The sequence below is a fragment of the Poecile atricapillus genome, chromosome 1 (assembly GCF_030490865.1).
Source record: "Poecile atricapillus isolate bPoeAtr1 chromosome 1, bPoeAtr1.hap1, whole genome shotgun sequence".
NCBI lineage: Eukaryota > Metazoa > Chordata > Aves > Passeriformes > Paridae > Poecile > Poecile atricapillus.
In genome coordinates this window covers 2,854,941-2,872,468 of record NC_081249.1, presented here as the reverse complement: position 1 = coordinate 2,872,468, position 17,528 = coordinate 2,854,941, and the positions used below count along the sequence as shown (strand labels likewise).

The window sequence follows — 17,528 nt, the reverse complement described above, 5'->3', positions numbered from 1 at the left end:
CTCTTCAGAAGGCTTCAAGCAAACTCCAAGTACCCACAATTTTTATTAAATCTAAGTTTTTGGTTCTAGAAATCACTAAGTTTCTCTATGAAAATATTGGCTTTATCCAAGAAAAATTAAACTTCCCTCTGCTGAACCTGAAGTTTTCTGAAGGGTTTAGAAAACAGTCAAAAATTTAAATTCCACCACAGTAAAAGTCAGATTTAACCAAAAATCTGCTGGTGACACGAATTCCCACCATTACTATCAAATGTCAGGTAGCATCAAACCACAGATACTTATTGATACTTATGCTAAAGAGAGGGGAAAATAATTTAAAAATAGCATGGATTGTAGCTAGATTTACTTAGTTAAACAATTCATTAACCTTACAGTCAGTTTTAGTGAGTTGGAAGGAGAGAATGTGAGCAGCTATGTAAAGAAAATAAAGGAATTGGACACTAAGAAAGACAGAGGGAGGGAGAGGGGAACAGGACTGAAGAAGGTAAAGTGATCCATGACTGAACAGGAGAAAAAGCTGGTTGGGAAAGCAGGGAAAGGAAAAAAAGGACAGATACAGATGCAGATTTAAGCAGCAGAATATATTTTAAGCTCAGATTCCCCAATATTCTTAGACAGGAATGATATTTAGGACAGAAAAAAAAAACCAAAAAAAAACAGGACTCAACTTACAGCTGAGGAGGGGCTTGGTTATTTGGTGTGGAGTTTTTTTATGTTGGGTGGGATGAGAATACACCATTTCTGAAAGGTGAGTGTGTGTGTTCCCAGAAATAGATTACGCTAAAGAACAATCGGATTCAGATCCTGATCTCGGACAGCGAGAAGGGGGCGAGGTGAGTGTGTCAGAACCGTGCTTTCTGCAGGAAGCTGGCTACTTTAAGACATTTTATTAAAAAGGACAAAAGAACAAAAGTGAAGGGAAGAAGAGGGTACAAACAGGGGGGAAGCAGCAGCAGCAGCAGCAGCAGCAGCAGGGCGAAGCGGCGGGTGCCGCACGGCCGGCCGCGCTGGGCCAGCCCGGTGTGAGGGCGGCTCGCAGCGCGCAGGCCCCGCGCGTGAGGGGGAAGCCGATCCCGCGCTCCCCTCAGCGCATCCGCGGCTGCCGCAGCGCGCCCCAGCAACAGCGCCTCATTAGCATAGCCCACCCCGGGCCGCGCCGCGCCATTGGCCCGCAGCGGCGCGGCGCGGACCAATGGCGGCGCGCTATGCAAATGCGGGCGCGCAGTTGCCAGGGCAGAGCTGGCGCGCGGCGGCCAATGGGCGCGGGCTCCATAAACAAGGAGCGCGATTGAGCTTTGTCACATTCGCCGGGCGCTGTTAACACTTTCCAGTTTAGGGCGAAATTAGCTCCATCTCCCGAGGATCAGGCTCATGTTCTACATTTCACCCCCACAGCAAGGGCAGGGCGGCGCAGCCATGATACACGGGATTTACGGATAAACGCGCCCGCGTTAGGATTTCGCCTTGCCCGGCTCCGGGACGCCTTCTCCAGGGCTGGGATGTGAAAGATCCCCCAACGCTGGCGGGTGGGAGAGAGCCCGGCTGGAATTCTTGCCGGGGCTTTAAAAAGCTCTAAAGTTCCCTGTCGCTGCCTTCCTTAGGCAGGTCACCTCCTAAAATTACTGTGTCAGGCTACTCCTGTCCTTCCCTTTTTCCTTCCCTTTTTTACCAAGGACCTGAATTTATGTTTCGTTGGTTTGAGTTTAACCCTACAGACACAACATCCTTTATTATTGCTATTACTATAATTATAATTCACCCCCCCACACCCCGACAGATTTTTAAGCAAATGAAATTTCAGCTCGTTCCACCGCCGCTAACGACTGAACATGAACGAAGCTGAAGCATCCTAGGAGAAATAAGCAGATTTTTTTTTTCTTTTGACCGATCTTTAAAGAAAAAAAATATATATATAAAATATAAGATTATCTGACAACATTTTGGTGTCTCTGTGCCCGTGACGGCGTGAATCCATCACTGACCAGCACGGCTCGCAGGGCTGCTGGGGAGATCCCCTTCCCACGCGCAGAGGGGGATGCGGATGTGGAAAACCGGCGGCTGGAAATGCAAAGAGTGACAGACACACTTACTCTGGAAGCCCCCGGCTGTCCCTGCAGCAGCAGCAGCAGCAGCACTGTCCCCTCTCTCTCTCTCTACGCCGTGGCGGCCGCAGCGATGCCGGGCATGTTTTACTGCACTTTGCCGAGCCCGGCAGCGATGTGCCAGCGCCGCTGCGAGTCACTCACCTGCCGAGGGGGTGGGGGGTGCTTCCTGTTCTCCGGGGCTCCGCCAAGGTGCCACCGGCCAGGGGACAAGGTGCCACCGGCCAGGGGACCGGGCACGGAGCCCCCGGGGCCGCCCTGGCCCAGCGGGGACCGCGGCTGCGGCCGGCCGCGCTCCGGGCCGCGGGGAAAGGGATGCCGGCTTCCCGGGGCTCCTCAGGACAGCCGAACTTGGCAGAGCTGCAGAGAGGAATCTGATTGAAGCAAGCGCCCAAAATGTCAGTTCCGACAGAACTTAAAAGTTTTAGCGGCTCCCTAATTCAACAACTTCATTTGGGGTATTTTAGCAGTAGCGGAACTACTGAAATCTCTCCTTCCATGCCCTGAAACACCAACAGCTACCTGAGCGAAACTCCTGGAATCTCTCCCTCCGTGCCCTAAAACACCACTGTGTGTACGCTCCACACCCCAAAAACCAGTGCCGCCCATTCTTTATCTCGTGGCAGCTTTTGGAAGCGATTTATTGCGTTTATTTGGTGCTCATCCCGCAGCCCCAGCAGCAGCAGCGTTACCTGCCCAGGGGCTTACGAGATTTTCCGAGCAATCCGGGCCGGGCCAGGACTTTGCAGCATTAATCCTTGTGCTGTCCTTTCGGGGAAATACTTTTATCAGCACTTAACCGAGAGTTCCTCGTGTTGGTGCAGCGCCTCCTCCTTCCCCCACCTCCAAAGAACATTACTCACAATTTGCAGTTTGCAGCGCAAAACTAATTAGAGATGGAATAAATTACCTGCTACATGGCAGCACGTCAAACCGCACGAGAGGTGAAAAACACCCAATATTTTATCCCAAATCAATACTCGGCCTGATGGCTCAGGCATTTCCAGCTGAACATAAAGTTAGCATAAATATCGGCATCGTTTTTAAAGCTCTACTTTTGTACAAACAGATATATTTAAAAAAAAAATAAAATTAAAATAAATCTTTTCCTACGCATAAAACCCATCAAGGGAAATTACTTGAATTATTCTATTTCCCATTTGTAGTTACTGAGGCACAAGATATATTTAAACAGTTGGTAGAGAAAAAATGGGAAGCATCTCCCATATCAATGTACAGCCAGCATGCCAAACCATGAATGTAAGAGCTAAACAAGGGATGAATACATCATGTGCAAGAGTCTCACATGATATAAATTATTCAATACCTGACCAAAGAGAACGGCTTTCAGGAGAGAGGGGGAGGATCTCAAAGTACTTTTGTAGTTTGAATACAGGCAGGGTTAGGAATTGATGCAGAATCTTTTTAAACTTGGTTAAATAATCCCATGTATTTTCGAGCTATTTCACTGGGTGACATCCATCCAGCTCTGGTGTCTACCATAAATAAAGGTGGATTTCATCTAACACGGCGATGACAATTTTAAAATAAAACCAACTGTAAAAATAAAATAACTTGGCACGTGGGCAAGTGTGTATTTTCAGAATTTGGGCTGTCCCCTCCTTCCACTTGCAGGATTTGCACAGCCCTATTGATATTACAAGTCTTTTTTTCCTTTCCTAACCCCAGACTGAATATACAATTTGGCATTTTGGGGATTGGATTTGAGATTTTTGTTAACCCATCACACACCTTTAAGGACCAACACACAAACAGAGGCTTTTAAGTGGAAAAACTGAACTACAAAAAAATATCCACCCATTATAAATACCATCTCGATTATGGGGAAGCTTCTGGTGTGGTGATTCCAGGGAATTCCCTCACTGCCTGATTTCATGGATGATTTTGAAGTAGTTCATGTCACTCTAAGGGGAATTTATAGCACTTAAATTTTGGCTACTGAGCAGTTCTGTTGTACTTGAAGACATTGCTCTGCTTTGATATTCTGTATTAATAACACAAATTCTGACAGAGGTCCTAAAAACCAGAATATTTTGTATTAATAACACAAATTCTGACAGAGGTCCTAAAAACCAGAATATTTTGTATTAATAACACAAATTCTGATGGAATTCCCAAAAACCAGAATACTTTAAAACTCTTAGGAGCTCTGTCCTTATTAATCCATATCACAGTTCATAAAATAATAACATTCCAGGTTTTTTCCTCACTCCAAAGTTGCCTGGAAGCACCAGAACTGTTCCATAAAATCCTCACAGGTTGTGAACTGTACCTAAACCATTCTTTTGCTGTGTTCTCAATGATTTGGTCACTGATGTTCTGACACCTGCATTTTACAGCAGGAATCTGAAGCCAGTCCTGACAAACTCCACTCGGAGTTCTCAAGTCACTAAACAATAAATCATTTCCCAGTAAAAAGTTTCAATATTTCCATATCCAGCTTAGTGCTCATCACAGAAAATAAAAATAAAATAAAAATTAAAAAAAATCAGAAATAAATCCAGGGAAGGGGTTGACAAGTCCAGTTAAACCTCACAATTCCAAAGCCCAATTTCCTGCCTTTGTAATAATTCCTGTATTTAGTACACACACCTTTAAGCAATTACTTCTTTTGATTTGTCTCTCCTTGAAGTAGCAGCTTTTAAGGAGGAAAAAAAACTTAAGTGTGGTTGAATCTGTACTTCCAGTTGGAAACCACCAAAAATTTGGGATGTCAAACTTTACTAATCCAAACGATATGGCCCCAAAGTGAGGCTCACTGTAAACTGTATTAACTTCTCTCAAGTAACACAACTTTTCAACCCAGAAAAATTTAAAACACAACAAAAGTCATCCACAATACAAACAAAAAAATATCATTATTCATTTAGGATAATACTGTGATTTAAGAGAATTATTTTTGAAGTGTAACTTGCATTTTTCTTTCTAAGGCTTTACTGTTTCCAGCATAAACTAAGGAGTTAATAAATAACGATGAGAACATTACCCAAGTATCAGAGTTGTGCAAATTTTAAAAAATAAATTTTTCTGCATCTTATAAAATCCTAGAATGGGTTGGAAGGGATCTCAAAAATTACCCAGTGCCACCCCTGGGCACCCCCATGGGCAGGGACACCTCCCACTGTCCCAGGAGCTCCCAATGTCCAGCCTGGCCTTGGGCACTGCCAGGGATCCAGGGGCAGCCCCAGCTGCTCTGGCAATTCCATCCCAGCCCCTGCCCACCCTGCCAGGGAACAATTCCTGCCCAAGATCCAGCATCTAACCCTGCTTTCCTTCAGCTGATCTCCATAAATGTGATTCCCAGCTTACAAAAACTCCCATTTGCTGTGACTGGGCTCCTCCTTTCCAAGAAAAGTCCCTGCAGGGACGTCATGGAAGATGCATAAACCAAAGTCACCCTGTTTCAGCTGGAACATTTCCTTCCATTAGGCTCTGGTTTTTCTGGAATGTCAGCTCCTGAGAGCTGCCTGTCACCTGCAGCTGCAGCATCCATGTGGGAAGTGATGTACCCTGGCCACCAAAAAAAAGCAGGTGACTTCCAAAGGGTTCAGGGAGGGAAGGAATCATCCCAGCATTTCCTGAAGGATCTATAAACTACACCAAGGAAAAGCTGACTGGGTAATTTGCCATGGTTTGGTATTAGATTTGGGTTCCCCACCTCCAGAGAGGAAGCATTCCACCTGAGGAAAGAGACTTAGTTTCCAAGGAAAGGTGATGAAGGAAGATTATTTATAGAATCTAAACACCAAACACAATAAATTCTTCAAGGTTCAGCTTCCCAGAACTGTGTTCTGGGAAAAGATCACCCCAAGTCCTGTTCATAGCAGAAATGTTAATGAAGTTCTAACCCCTAAATGCTTTTAATTCAAAGAAAACTGTGCCCTGGCCTGCTCAGGGAATGTTCCCAGTTCCTGAGGACACTGTGAACATCACATTTACAGGCACCAGACACAACTGTCCTGCAATGCAAAGGAACCACGACCTCCTACAAAGTCATGTCACCGAGGGTGAAGTCACTGCAAGTCAAGAAAAGTGAAATAATAACACACAAACTCTTTACTTAAAAGTTGAGCTATCAGAGAGCTTCAAAGCCTCAGCATTGAAGTTTTAAAAGAGTTCTCAGGGTACAGAACAGCCAGCTCCACGCATGGCACAGTCAGGACTCTGCACACACACGTGAGGAAGAGTCCCTGAACAGCCTGACTGCCCTGAAGAAGAGGGAAGAAGTTGGAAATGCCCTCCTGCCATGAGTGAAAACTGTGAGGGCTGTGTGAGGCTGTGGTGGGAAGAGATGATTGAGAAGGGGTGCAAAGAAATGTCACCCCAAAAGAAATGTCACCCCAAAGAAATGTCACCCCAAAAGAAATGTCACCCCAAAGAAATGTCACCCCAAAGAAATGTCACCCCAAAAGAAATGCCACCCCCAGCCCCACATCATCAATTATCAAGCAAGTGCTCAAGGTAATGGGACTTTAGGCTGCCCAGAATTTGTGTCTGCCCTTGGATCCCTGGAAGTGTCCAAGGCCAGGCTGGATGGGGCTTGGAGCAACCTGGGACAGTCAAAGGTGTCCCTGCCCATGGCAGGAGTGGAACTGGATGAGCTTTAAGGTCCCTTCCAACCCAAATCATTCCATGATTCCATGAACTTGGAGGAGAAAGAACGAAACAAGCCCAGGATCTGCCACCTCTAAGATGTTCATAAAAGCCAACAAGAGCTGTGTAACTCATCATTCTCATCACTGCCATGGAACCCAACTTTTACCAAGTCCATGGAAGAGTTTAAAAGCTTTATGAGAAAGAAAGAGCAATATTGTTTCTTGTGCTCCAAACCCACTGCAGAAAGCAGGGCCCTGGTGGAGAAGGAGCAGCAAAAGCCCAAAGCACCTGCTCCTGTTTTGCAGCACCAGTTGTTCTGCCAAGCAGTGGTGACACTCAAGGCTGTGCTCTGCCAAAGCATCTGGGTTGAGAGCACCACGGTGGTGTTCTCTGGCTCGCTGGCCAAGCGAGCACAGAACTGCTTCCAAATGTCACTCAAGCTCACACAGCTCCTCAAGACTTCTTCTGCAATTTGTGGGATTGCTGTGATTTCTTAACAGCTCCAGAGAGCCCGACCGTGTCCGAGCAGAAGGTGCCAGAGAGGATTTCCCTTCTTTTTCTGCCCCACAAAGGGTAAGGAGAGACTTCCCAACAAGTGGACAGAGGTGGGAAATTGTCTTTGCCATCATTTGTGAGAGGAAAGCACAGCAGACCCTTCAGAGGGTGATGGCATTGACCCTTTAGCCAATACTCCAGTGTTTCAAAACATCATCAAGGATGAAATGATTTTGCCAGGGGAGGTTCTGACTGGATATCAGGAAAAACTTTCCATGCAAGAGTGGTCAGGCATGGGAATGAGGTACCCAGGGAGGTTTGGAGTCACTGACTGGGAGTGTTCAGGAGGAGTCTGGATGTGGTGGCCCTTGGGGACAGGGTTTGGGGTGATGCTGAGACTGGATGATCTTGAACACCAATGTTCCACATCTTTCAGTTAAGAAATTCCTCCTGGTGTCCAACCCAAGCATCTCCTGGCACAGCTTGAGGCCTTTTCCTCTTGTCCTTCCTTGTTCCCTGTGAGCAGAGCCTCCTGTTCCATGGAAAGCTCAGACACCACGGTAATTTTGTGTTCCCAGCTCACAGGATTTCATTCCCAAGGGCCAGAAGTGCATTAGGCACAGAGTCACACCTGGAATTTCCTGTGCTTGTCCCTTCCCTGAAACACAGACTGTGTGCCCTTGTCTCTGATGCTGAGCTCTGAGATCCAGGAGAACACTGAATTTCATACAACATGAAATTTATGAGCATGTTTTTATGGTGATACATGAAAACAACTGTTAAAGTTAGAAAAGCTAAAAGTGTGAGTGTGCAAATTAGAGAGAGAGTTTTCTTAAGTCATTGGGTGAAAAAGTTAGTTTAGAATTTAAGCTTCAGATTTGATTTTTTCAACCTTTATTTAGATTATGTCTTGTAACTGTGCTGAGTTATCCCAGAAAGGGCTGGAGAAAAGACTCCCCAGCACTCCAAAGCTGAGCACAGCGATGCTTCTCCATGGAGCATCTTGTCCAGATGTTTCCAAAAACTTCCTGAGGCATTTCTTGTTCTCCAAAACTGATCAGTTCCTATCTTTGAATGAGGAAAGCCAGGCCTCTGTCAGAGGTGCCATTAATCCAAAGGTGCAGTACCTGCCTAATTACCTGGTCTTTGATGAAATTCCGACGATTCATTAGGAGCTGATGTTGAAAGGAGCCCAAATCGCTTTGTTTAAGTGGCTGCTACCCAGACTTGCTCAGAAGACACCGATTCACTTTTCTCTAAATTGATCAAAAGGCTTATGCAGGAGGGAGATTAACCATCTTCCTAATGGGTTAGGGCAGCTTCTTGGGAAAACGAAGCTACTGCTAATCTATTATCGAGGATAATGTGGATTTTTGATGGCAAAAAGATACTGCTAATAAACTGGGATCCATGGGAGAAAGTGTGACAAAAAATTAAATCCTGTGACCAATCTGCAAATACTGAGCAGGTGCATCTGTGCAAAGGGCATTTGTAGGGAAGGAGTCAGTCCCTGTGAGGATGGGGCACAGGTTGTCCAGAGAAGCTGTGGATGTCACATCCCTGCAAGTGTCCAAGGCCAGGTTGGACACTGGGGCTTGGAAAAACCTGGGATTGTGGAAGGTGTGGAAGGGGATGGGAATGGGATGAGTTTTAAGGTCCCTTCCAACCCAAATCATTCCGTGATTCTACGAAAGCATGAATTCCCTTCTCCTCCCTACCAACCCTTCCCCAGGAAAAAAAAGGTGAAGCAGATTTTTCATTCATGTTGTACAGGCTACAATTCATGGAATTACAGGACACAAATGATTCCTCAGGTGTCTGAATATCCACTGAGTGTTTACTCAAATACCTGCAGCCAGAGCGAAAAACTTCAAGTGAAAAGACGTCACTACGGATCTGGAAGTGTTTTGAACCCAAATCCCTGCTCCAGACGAAGTTAGCTCCCAAATTCTATTTAAGGAAACTGCCTTCTATTGAAGAAGTGGAGTATTCAGCTGGCTCCGTTTTGGTGGCACTTTTTCTGAGCAGAGAAGTGTCAGAATTTTTGCATTTGGATGGCAGCCTATAGAGCCTGGATTTCTCCCAAGAAAAAATGAAGTTGCGCTTCTTGCCTTCCCCTGGAGCTCCACATGCCTCCAGACATAAAAGAAAACACCAAACAAACAAAAAACACAACAACTACTTTTTGCCTTTCTCAGGATCCAAACAGTCATTGCCTGGGGCCTTTTGCTACCAGAATCTTTGTTGGAAAACAAAGCTGAACACAGAATTTAAGCTGAAGGTGCAGAATCCTAACTTGAAAACTGACCCATTGATTTGGGTGTGAAACAGCCTCTTTTTACTGAGGAAAATCTCTTTTCTTCACAAGAGAAGCCATGAAGACTCCTGAAGCCCATGAAGTCAGCCCAAGCCAGAGGACAAGAAGGACTTTACAGATAAAATTTCTCAGAAGATGGAAGAAAAGCTGAACTTTCGTAGGAAAGCAACAGGAAATTCTCCCAGGCTTTGTAAGGGAGAAGGAAGCAAAGGAATATTCCTGCAGCTGCAGGTCAGGAAAAAAGAAGTTATATTTCTATATATATATTTATATATTATGTATATATAACAAAAGATAGAACAACCCTGGGGTTTTTTGCTTTGACAAGAGGGGAAAAAAAGCAATTTTCTCCCAAGACATCATAAGTCCAAAGAGAAGGAGAGAAGGATTTAAGGACAACGGTGGAACTGATAGCTGAGGAAGCATGGAGGCAGCAGCTGAGTACCCCTGGATCCAGCATATCCCAGGAATCCTTCCCAGCAGGCAGCCAGGACAGGGAACAGCACAAGTGTGAGCTGCTCCATGGGATGGGCTCTGGAGGCTGGGAATGCTCCATGTACTGACAGGGAAACAGCTCTTTTTGTCTGGGAATTGGTGCTCTGAAATCTCCTCTGCCCACATCTGCTCCTGCAGCTCTCTGCTGGCACAGTTTACAAACCAAGTCTCTTCCTTGAGACAGCCTCCTTCCAATCAGTGAAAATGGCAAAGCGGGAGAGGCTCAGCTGTGAACCGGCTTTTGGAAAATCCTGCCGTGTAAAGAAAGGAAAACACGTCAAAAGCATCGGCCAATAACTGCACTGCTCACCTCCAGATTTTGGGCTCTGACCCTTTTCCTTAGGAGGTTTGTGCTCTTATCAAACACCTGCCCAGGGACATTAAAGGTGAGGAATAATCAGTTGATTCTGAGGATCACCAATGACAAACCACAAGATCATCACAAACTGGTCTAAATTAAAGCACACAGGAGTAACTTGTGGTTTGGGGTTTTTTTTACAGTTATTTATTTATTACAATTATCTTAATGCTGGGATTAAGGTTTTCCTTTAACTTTCCTTCTCAGTTTGCCCAGAGCAGCTGTGGCTGCCCCTGGATGCCCAAGGCCAGGCTGGACATTGGGAGCAGCTGGGACAGTGGGAGGTGTCCCTGCCATGGCAGGGGGTTGGAATGAGATGATTTTTAAACTCCTTCAATCCAACCCATTCTGGGATTCCATGACCTCAGCAAGCCAATCTTGAAAAACTGAATTTTGGAGAAAACTCCAGAGATGTGAACATTTAAGGCTAAAAAGAAACACTGCCTTATTTACATCCCTTTCTGAGCCTAAGCACCAGAAATATCCTTGAACTCCACACTGTGGATCCATCACTGGACTCAGGGAAGTCTCCAGGAATTACTCAGCACTGGGAAATGATGACTTGATTTTACAGCTGAAGTTTTAGGAAGATCTAACTTAAGAAACAAGAATAAATCAATTACCAGATTGCTGCTTTTTTACACAGTCATTAAGGGCCTAACACAGGGCCTACCATGAACATCTGGAATACACCTGAAGTGAAGCTGTAAATGGAATTATGATGGACATCTGCTGCCTTTCAGGTATTTTGCTAAACTTCAGTAAGTGAAATATTTCAAAGGGCCTAATTCCCACTTTTATTCCCAACTAGCACAGAGCCTCTGGATTATTGGAAGGTACAAAACTTGGTAAATCTATTTGGGGAGGGGGTTTAATTTATTTTATATTTTATAAGCTAATATAATATATGTAAGCCATTATTGCATACCTACATGAAGATAAAACCAGTTTTATATTCAACCCATCTCATGGAGAAGGATCTGATGTACTGAGAAGCATTAACAGCAAGTCAGAACTCACATTAATATGGCAGCTGAAATCATAGAGACTTTTACCGATATACAAAATCTTGGAGAACCTTTTGTTCGTTCCTTTTTGGCATCTTCAGGACCTTGGAGGAGAATGAAGATGTCAGTCCTATTACAGCTAAGCTAAAAAAAACATGTTTAAATCTCCATATATTGCCAGAAACAGTTTATTTCTCTGGAGTGGCAGGGCAATTCTGAGGAATTGTGAACTTTAATCACAGTATTAAATATTTTCTCTATTTAAAGGCCTCACTGCCTACAAAACCAGGTAAAAATGAAACCAACTTCATCCACCTTTACAAACATCATCCTTCTGTTTATTTCCTGGCACAGCACATCTGCTGATCCCTCTCCATCACACCTGAGGGAGCACAAACAAGTGGCAAGTTCACCCCGAAATACTGAGCTCAAATGGGCAAGATGCTCAAATATTAAAATTTTCTGTGATTTTAGCAAAGAAAAAGTGAAGTGTTGGATGGTTTAGCAAGCTTGAGGTTGGATTCTCTGGAATTCAATGGATTCAATGAGATGAAGGAGAAGTTAAGAGTATGCACAAAAAGAAACCAGTCAGAAGATCCAGAATTAACCAGTAAACCATTAACCATACTCTGCTCTCTGCTTGTATCCCCAGTTTTTTAAGGGATTTGCAATAACCAGTTTGTTAGGAAAATGCCAGCACCAACAGGGGAAGGAGGAAACCAAGAACAAATCTCTTTTCTCAGTCTGGAACAAAACTGCTGCCACCTGTTCCACCTTTCCAGCAAAAATGTTCAACAGCTGGCTCTGTGTGCAATAAACTCAAATCTAGGTCCCCAAAGATACTCTGGGATTTAAACTCAGCCAGAAGTCACCAGGGGTTAGGTGTGAGTGTCAGTGAGTGCTGAGCCTCAGGAACCAGGCTTTTCCCTTGGGATGATGGATCCATGCTGGGCTGGGTATTCCCTGCTCTTCCCAGGCCAACTGGAAGGTCAGAACCTTAAATCTGATGTGTCACTGCTAGAAACAAATGGTGTTTCTTGCTCTGTAATCTAATCTCTGTCCTTAACAGCTTATCAACAAATGTGGTTTTGAGACTGTGGCGTCACCACAGAAATGTGAGAGTGAAACATCCCCAGTTTTACATTTTCCAAGCTTAATTGTGTTTCTAAATCCAGCAGGGTTTAACCAGACCCGCTCAGGTGACGCCTGAGCTGCACCCAGTGACATCAGAGGGCTGACAAATGTGTCCTGAAGCTGCCTGATGGAAATATCCCAGCAATCCATGGATAGCTGATTGCACACTGAGACATGAAAACCCTGGTAAAACCTGGGGAGAGGAACTTACTGCCCTGTGTATAACCAGGGAAAAACTCTGGCATCAAGCTGAGCATATCCTGTGCTGCTCTGGAAAGCTGGGAATCCACCACCTTGGCCCCAGTTAGGCATCAAGCAAACACATCTGGGCACCACTGCCTGCACCAGCGTTTGATAGAAACATTAAATACCTGGATCACAAGTTGAATTGAACAGGAAGCACCAGCCTGACTAGAAGAAGAGAAATATAAATCTTACAAGTCAGAATGTCCAATTTCAGCAAGATTTAGGAACAATATTTGCCCAGTTTTTGCTTCCACTTGCCTGATGAAGTATTATAAATGGAATCCTTACCAAGAACTACTCAGGCCTGGCTGCTAAGAAAGCCATCCTATGATATCTGTCTATATTTTAAAACCTAACCCCAAAGGAACAGAACTTTAGGGATGGGGGGAAGAGGTCATTTCCACCTGGTTCCATGATTTATGAAGGATGCCTCCTACACACATTAGCTGCCCTGTTTATGGATTCACACAGAATACACTCAGGAACTGAAGTGGTACCATTTTAAATCAAGCTTGTCCAGTGATGATGAATTTTGGGTGTTGTGTTTCCAGAAAGGGAGCTCAGGCCTTGGCAGGGGCTGCCCAGGGAGCTTTGCAGTGCCCATCCCTGGAGGTGTCACCTGGACGTGGCACTCAGGGCTCTGCCCTGGGGACAAGGTGGGCATCGGGCACAGCTGGGACTCCATGGGCTGGGAGGGCTTTTCCAGCCTCAGGAATTCCATGGAATAGCCATGAAGTGCTGCTGGGTGCAGATCTGCACCCTGGGAGGTCCTTCAGGAGCACCCATTTCAGGTGTGATTCTTGGAGAGCTGCAAAAGCTCCCACACCGGTGCTGCCCATGGGAAGAAATTCCCTGTGGATATGAACCACCAGCCTTTCCCTGGAGCACAGGGCTGAGATTCCCTTCAACACCCCCCTCATTCCAAACCCTCCCAACCCAGGCCAGCAGGGCCAACCCAGGAACATTTGCTGCCAAAAGCAGCAGAAACAGGACACAAAATGGGATGCACAAGACAGGGCCACTGCCAGGAGCCACCTGAGCCCTGGTGACAATCCTGGGACAAGGCACAATTCCGAGACTCCGTGGGCAACTCCAAACTCAGTCTCACCATCCCATTGCTGCCAAGAGAACCTTTCCTTTCTGTTCACACACTGAACACTGAGTTTAAAGGCTGCAGGAAAGACTCTGCAGTGTTATGTTCATTACAGACCTCAGGTGTTCTCAGTGAACTGACCAATCATTCAGGAAATGGGGAAAAACATTTAATAGTTATTATTGCAATTTTTGATCTGAATTTTAATTTGGTTTTGTTCAAAATCGATTTTTTTCTCTGCTCTTAGAAATCAGCAACAGAAATAAATTTCAGCCTTGCAATAAAGAAATCTCCTCACAACTTAAAACTTCATTGAAAGTTACCTCAAAAGGTTTTTAAAAGAGGGTCACATGTATTGGGAGGAAAAACAAATAGAAATTACTTTTCCAGAATATTAAAACTATATATAAGAACTGCAGCATGTAAAGATTTTCTGGTTTAGATGCTGTGGTCTGTTCCTGAATAAGGAAAGCAGCATCCTCCACTGGCCTGTAATGCCATGCCAAAATCCTGGAAGAAGATTTTTATTTCGTCTTACATGGGGGCTGAGGCTGAAAACTTCAATTTTCAATATCACAGGTACTGAACCATTCTGGAGGAGGGGAAAAAAAAAAAACCAAAAAAACCCTTTTCTTTTAAATAGGCAACTTCTTTTTAAATATGGATGCAGGAATCTAACTTTAGCTGTCCAGGTTTTCACATTGCTGCTCTCAAATACAGAAAGTAGAGCATTAATTTAGTCTGTTGACTTCAAGGTTATCATTCATTGAGGTCAATGACTCCATCTCTGAAAAGCAGAACTTCCACTTTCAGTCTGAGGAGCGCCGCCCTTCCCCACTGCTTTCACACAAAAACTCCCCAAACCAGCACCAAGCCCTGCTGCAAAGGGATTTATCCCTGGAAAACCAGGAGTTAGCCCTGGGAATATCCAAGCCCTCATGAGCTGCTTCCCAACTTCCCTCTGAAAGAGCAGCTTTGTCTCAGACATGATTTTTGTGGTGTCTTCTGGTTATGGCAAACTTGTGCTGATCTGCTCAGCCAGGAGCTGAATATCCACCAAAAACTCCATGGGAAGATCCAGCTGGACAGAATCCAACTGGAACCAGTTCTCCACCAGAAACAAAACCCGTGGGAGCCACACTGTGCCCCAGGAGGGCATCAGCACCTGGAACTTCTCTGCTCTTTCCAAGCCTCCTTTTCTGCCACCAACTTCCACCTCCCAAGGGACCCTCCAGGTGTGCAATGACCTCAGCAGAGCCAGGGCCAGCATCTCCACTGCCACAGGAACATCCAGGGGAGGGAAAACATGCTGCTGGCCCAGGAATTTTCTGGATTTTCCTGCTAAAACTTCCAGTGGCTGTGACTGAAGCAGTTCAGGTAACACAGGTGAGCTCCAAACACAGCACCATGGACACGTTTTGTTTTGGCTGCACAAAACTGCTTTGCTTTGTGTGTTTTTTACTACTGACATATAAAAACATCTTTAAAATAGCTACAGGCTCAATGAAATCAACAACTAAAATATGAAATTGGAGATGTGAGAGCCAATTCTCCATTTCCACTTCGTAAAATAAACACCTGGACACTTGTAGGCCCTAAACTCAACCCAATCCAGGAACTTCCCAGAAATCCTTCCTCTGGGTTTGTTATATTTTAATAAGGAATACAGCTGGGGGAGGACAGGTATCTGTGTGAGAATGAATTGATTATTTAATTACCCTTGCAGTATCCTTATTGGAAAAGTGTTGGATTGGCTTTATTTTTTTCTTTTACAAAAATGACCATTTCTTTAAAGTTAAGAGCAATATGAGCACCTCCAATGTCTTATCAAATTTGACTACACCATTATCACATTTCCTTGGTTCTCAACATCTCTGGTGCATCCAAGGTAATTCCACCCTGATGAGAATGATTTGCTGTAACCATTATGTTACTCTGTTTTCTTACAAAGGTTACAAAAAGAAGCTTTGAGCTCTTCAAAAGCTTAAAAATCAGACAACTCAGTATTTTTAGATCCATATTCCTTAGGCTCCAGCATAACTACAAAAGTCAAACCCAGAAAGCTGTTATGAAACCAAATTATTTTGATAAGGAATCTCCATAAAAAAGAGGAAAGAAAAAAGACCAACCAACCACTGAGTTACACAGGAGCAGGACAAGGTGCAGCAGTAACTCTGGAAACAGCAACTTTTAAACACAAATGAATTCCTGCTTGTAGGAACCCAGCACAATCCCAGATTTGATGTCACCACACCATGAAAAGTGAATATGGGTAGGAGGATTGACCACCAGCCTAACTACACCCAGAAGTGTTTGGTTCCTTGCTTTCCCAAAAGGTCCTGGAGAGACTTGCAAGGGACAAAGAGGTGAAAAATTCCCATTCTGAAAATACTTTTTAATCACAAATCAAATTCTAAGGTGTTACCTGTGTTAACACAACATGACTGAAATACAAATTTGGTTTTTCCTATAAGGAGCTGAACCCCAGCTTTGCTTATTGCAGTGTTTCAGGGAAAAGCAGAACAGATCCTAAAAAATCCACAAGTAAACACAGAATCAGAGAATCATTAAGGCTGGAAAACACCTCTAAGACCATCAAAGTCCAACCACTACCCCAACTCTGTCCAGTCCATCTCTAGACCATGAACTCAAGTGCCACATCCACAGGTTTCTGAACATTTCCCAGGATGGTGATTCCAGCACTTCCCTGGGCAGCCCCTGCCAAGGCCTGAGCTCCCTTTCCATGGGCAAATTCCTGCTGCTGTCCACCCTGAGCCTCCCCTGGCCCAGCCTGAGGCCTGAGCTCTCCTCCTGTCCCTGTTCCCTGGCAGCAGAGCCCGACCCCCCCGGCTGTCCCCTCCTGCCAGGGACTTGTGCAGAGCCACAAGGGCCCCCTGAGCCTCCTTTGCTCCAGGCTGAGCCCCTTTCCCAGCTCCCTCAGCCCCTCCTGGGGCTCCAGACCCTTCCCAGCTCCGTTCCCTGCCCTGGACACGCTCCAGCCCCTCCAGGGCTCTCCTGCACCAGCCACAACTGGAGCCAGCCCTGGAGGGGCCTCTCAGAGCCAGCACAGAGGGACAATCTCTGCCCTGCTCCTGCTGGACACACAATTCCTCACCCAGCCCAGGGGCCAGTGGCCTCTTGCCCACCTGGGCACCCCTGGGCTCGTGTCCAGCCCCTGGCACCGGCACCCCCAGGGCTTTTCCAGCTTTTCCAGCCCCTCTGCCCAGCCCAGAGCTCCGGGGGGCTGTTGTGACCCAAAGGCAGGACCAGCCCTTGGCCTCACACCATTGGCCTCATCCCATGGATCCAGCCTGTCCTGATCCCTCTGTGGAGCCTTCCCACTCTCCAGATCCACACTCCTGCCCAAACTGGTGTTGCCCACAAATTGACAGAGGTTGCACTTGATCCCCTGCTCCAGATCATTGATAAAATTATTGAACATCTTTCAGTTCTCCAAACTGCACCTTAAAGTGCCCTTTTTCTCGGTGTCCCACATATTGTACAGGGCAAAAAGAGAATTTCAGCGTGGTGTAAGATTGTTTTCCTGGTGAATCAAACTGGAAAACAGCATTTAATATCCCCATTTCTTCAAATTTTCACCTTTTTTTTTTTTTTTTTTTTAAGCAGTGGACCTTAATACATTTCTGTGTTTTTAGCTTAAGTG

At 45.3% G+C, this 17,528-nt stretch overlaps 1 protein-coding gene across 5 annotated transcripts in view; it reads right to left on the bottom strand.

The window, feature by feature from the left end:
• Nucleotides 1–17,528, bottom strand: part of DYRK1A (dual specificity tyrosine phosphorylation regulated kinase 1A) — a 70,415-nt gene that overhangs the window by 27,082 nt on the left and 25,805 nt on the right. Inside the window, exon 1 of one of the 5 annotated variants that reach the window (XM_058859784.1) lies at nucleotides 3,013–3,140. The exons of 2 other annotated variants lie outside the window; for them this stretch is intronic. In XM_058859784.1, the coding sequence (XP_058715767.1) occupies nucleotides 3,013–3,103 (91 nt within the window). In that variant the 5' untranslated portion in view covers nucleotides 3,104–3,140. Of the gene's footprint in view, nucleotides 1–2,090; nucleotides 2,202–2,246; nucleotides 2,421–3,012; nucleotides 3,141–17,528 lie in introns of those variants that run through there. 2 more of the 5 variants (XM_058859797.1, XM_058859805.1) reach the window with 2 other exon arrangements.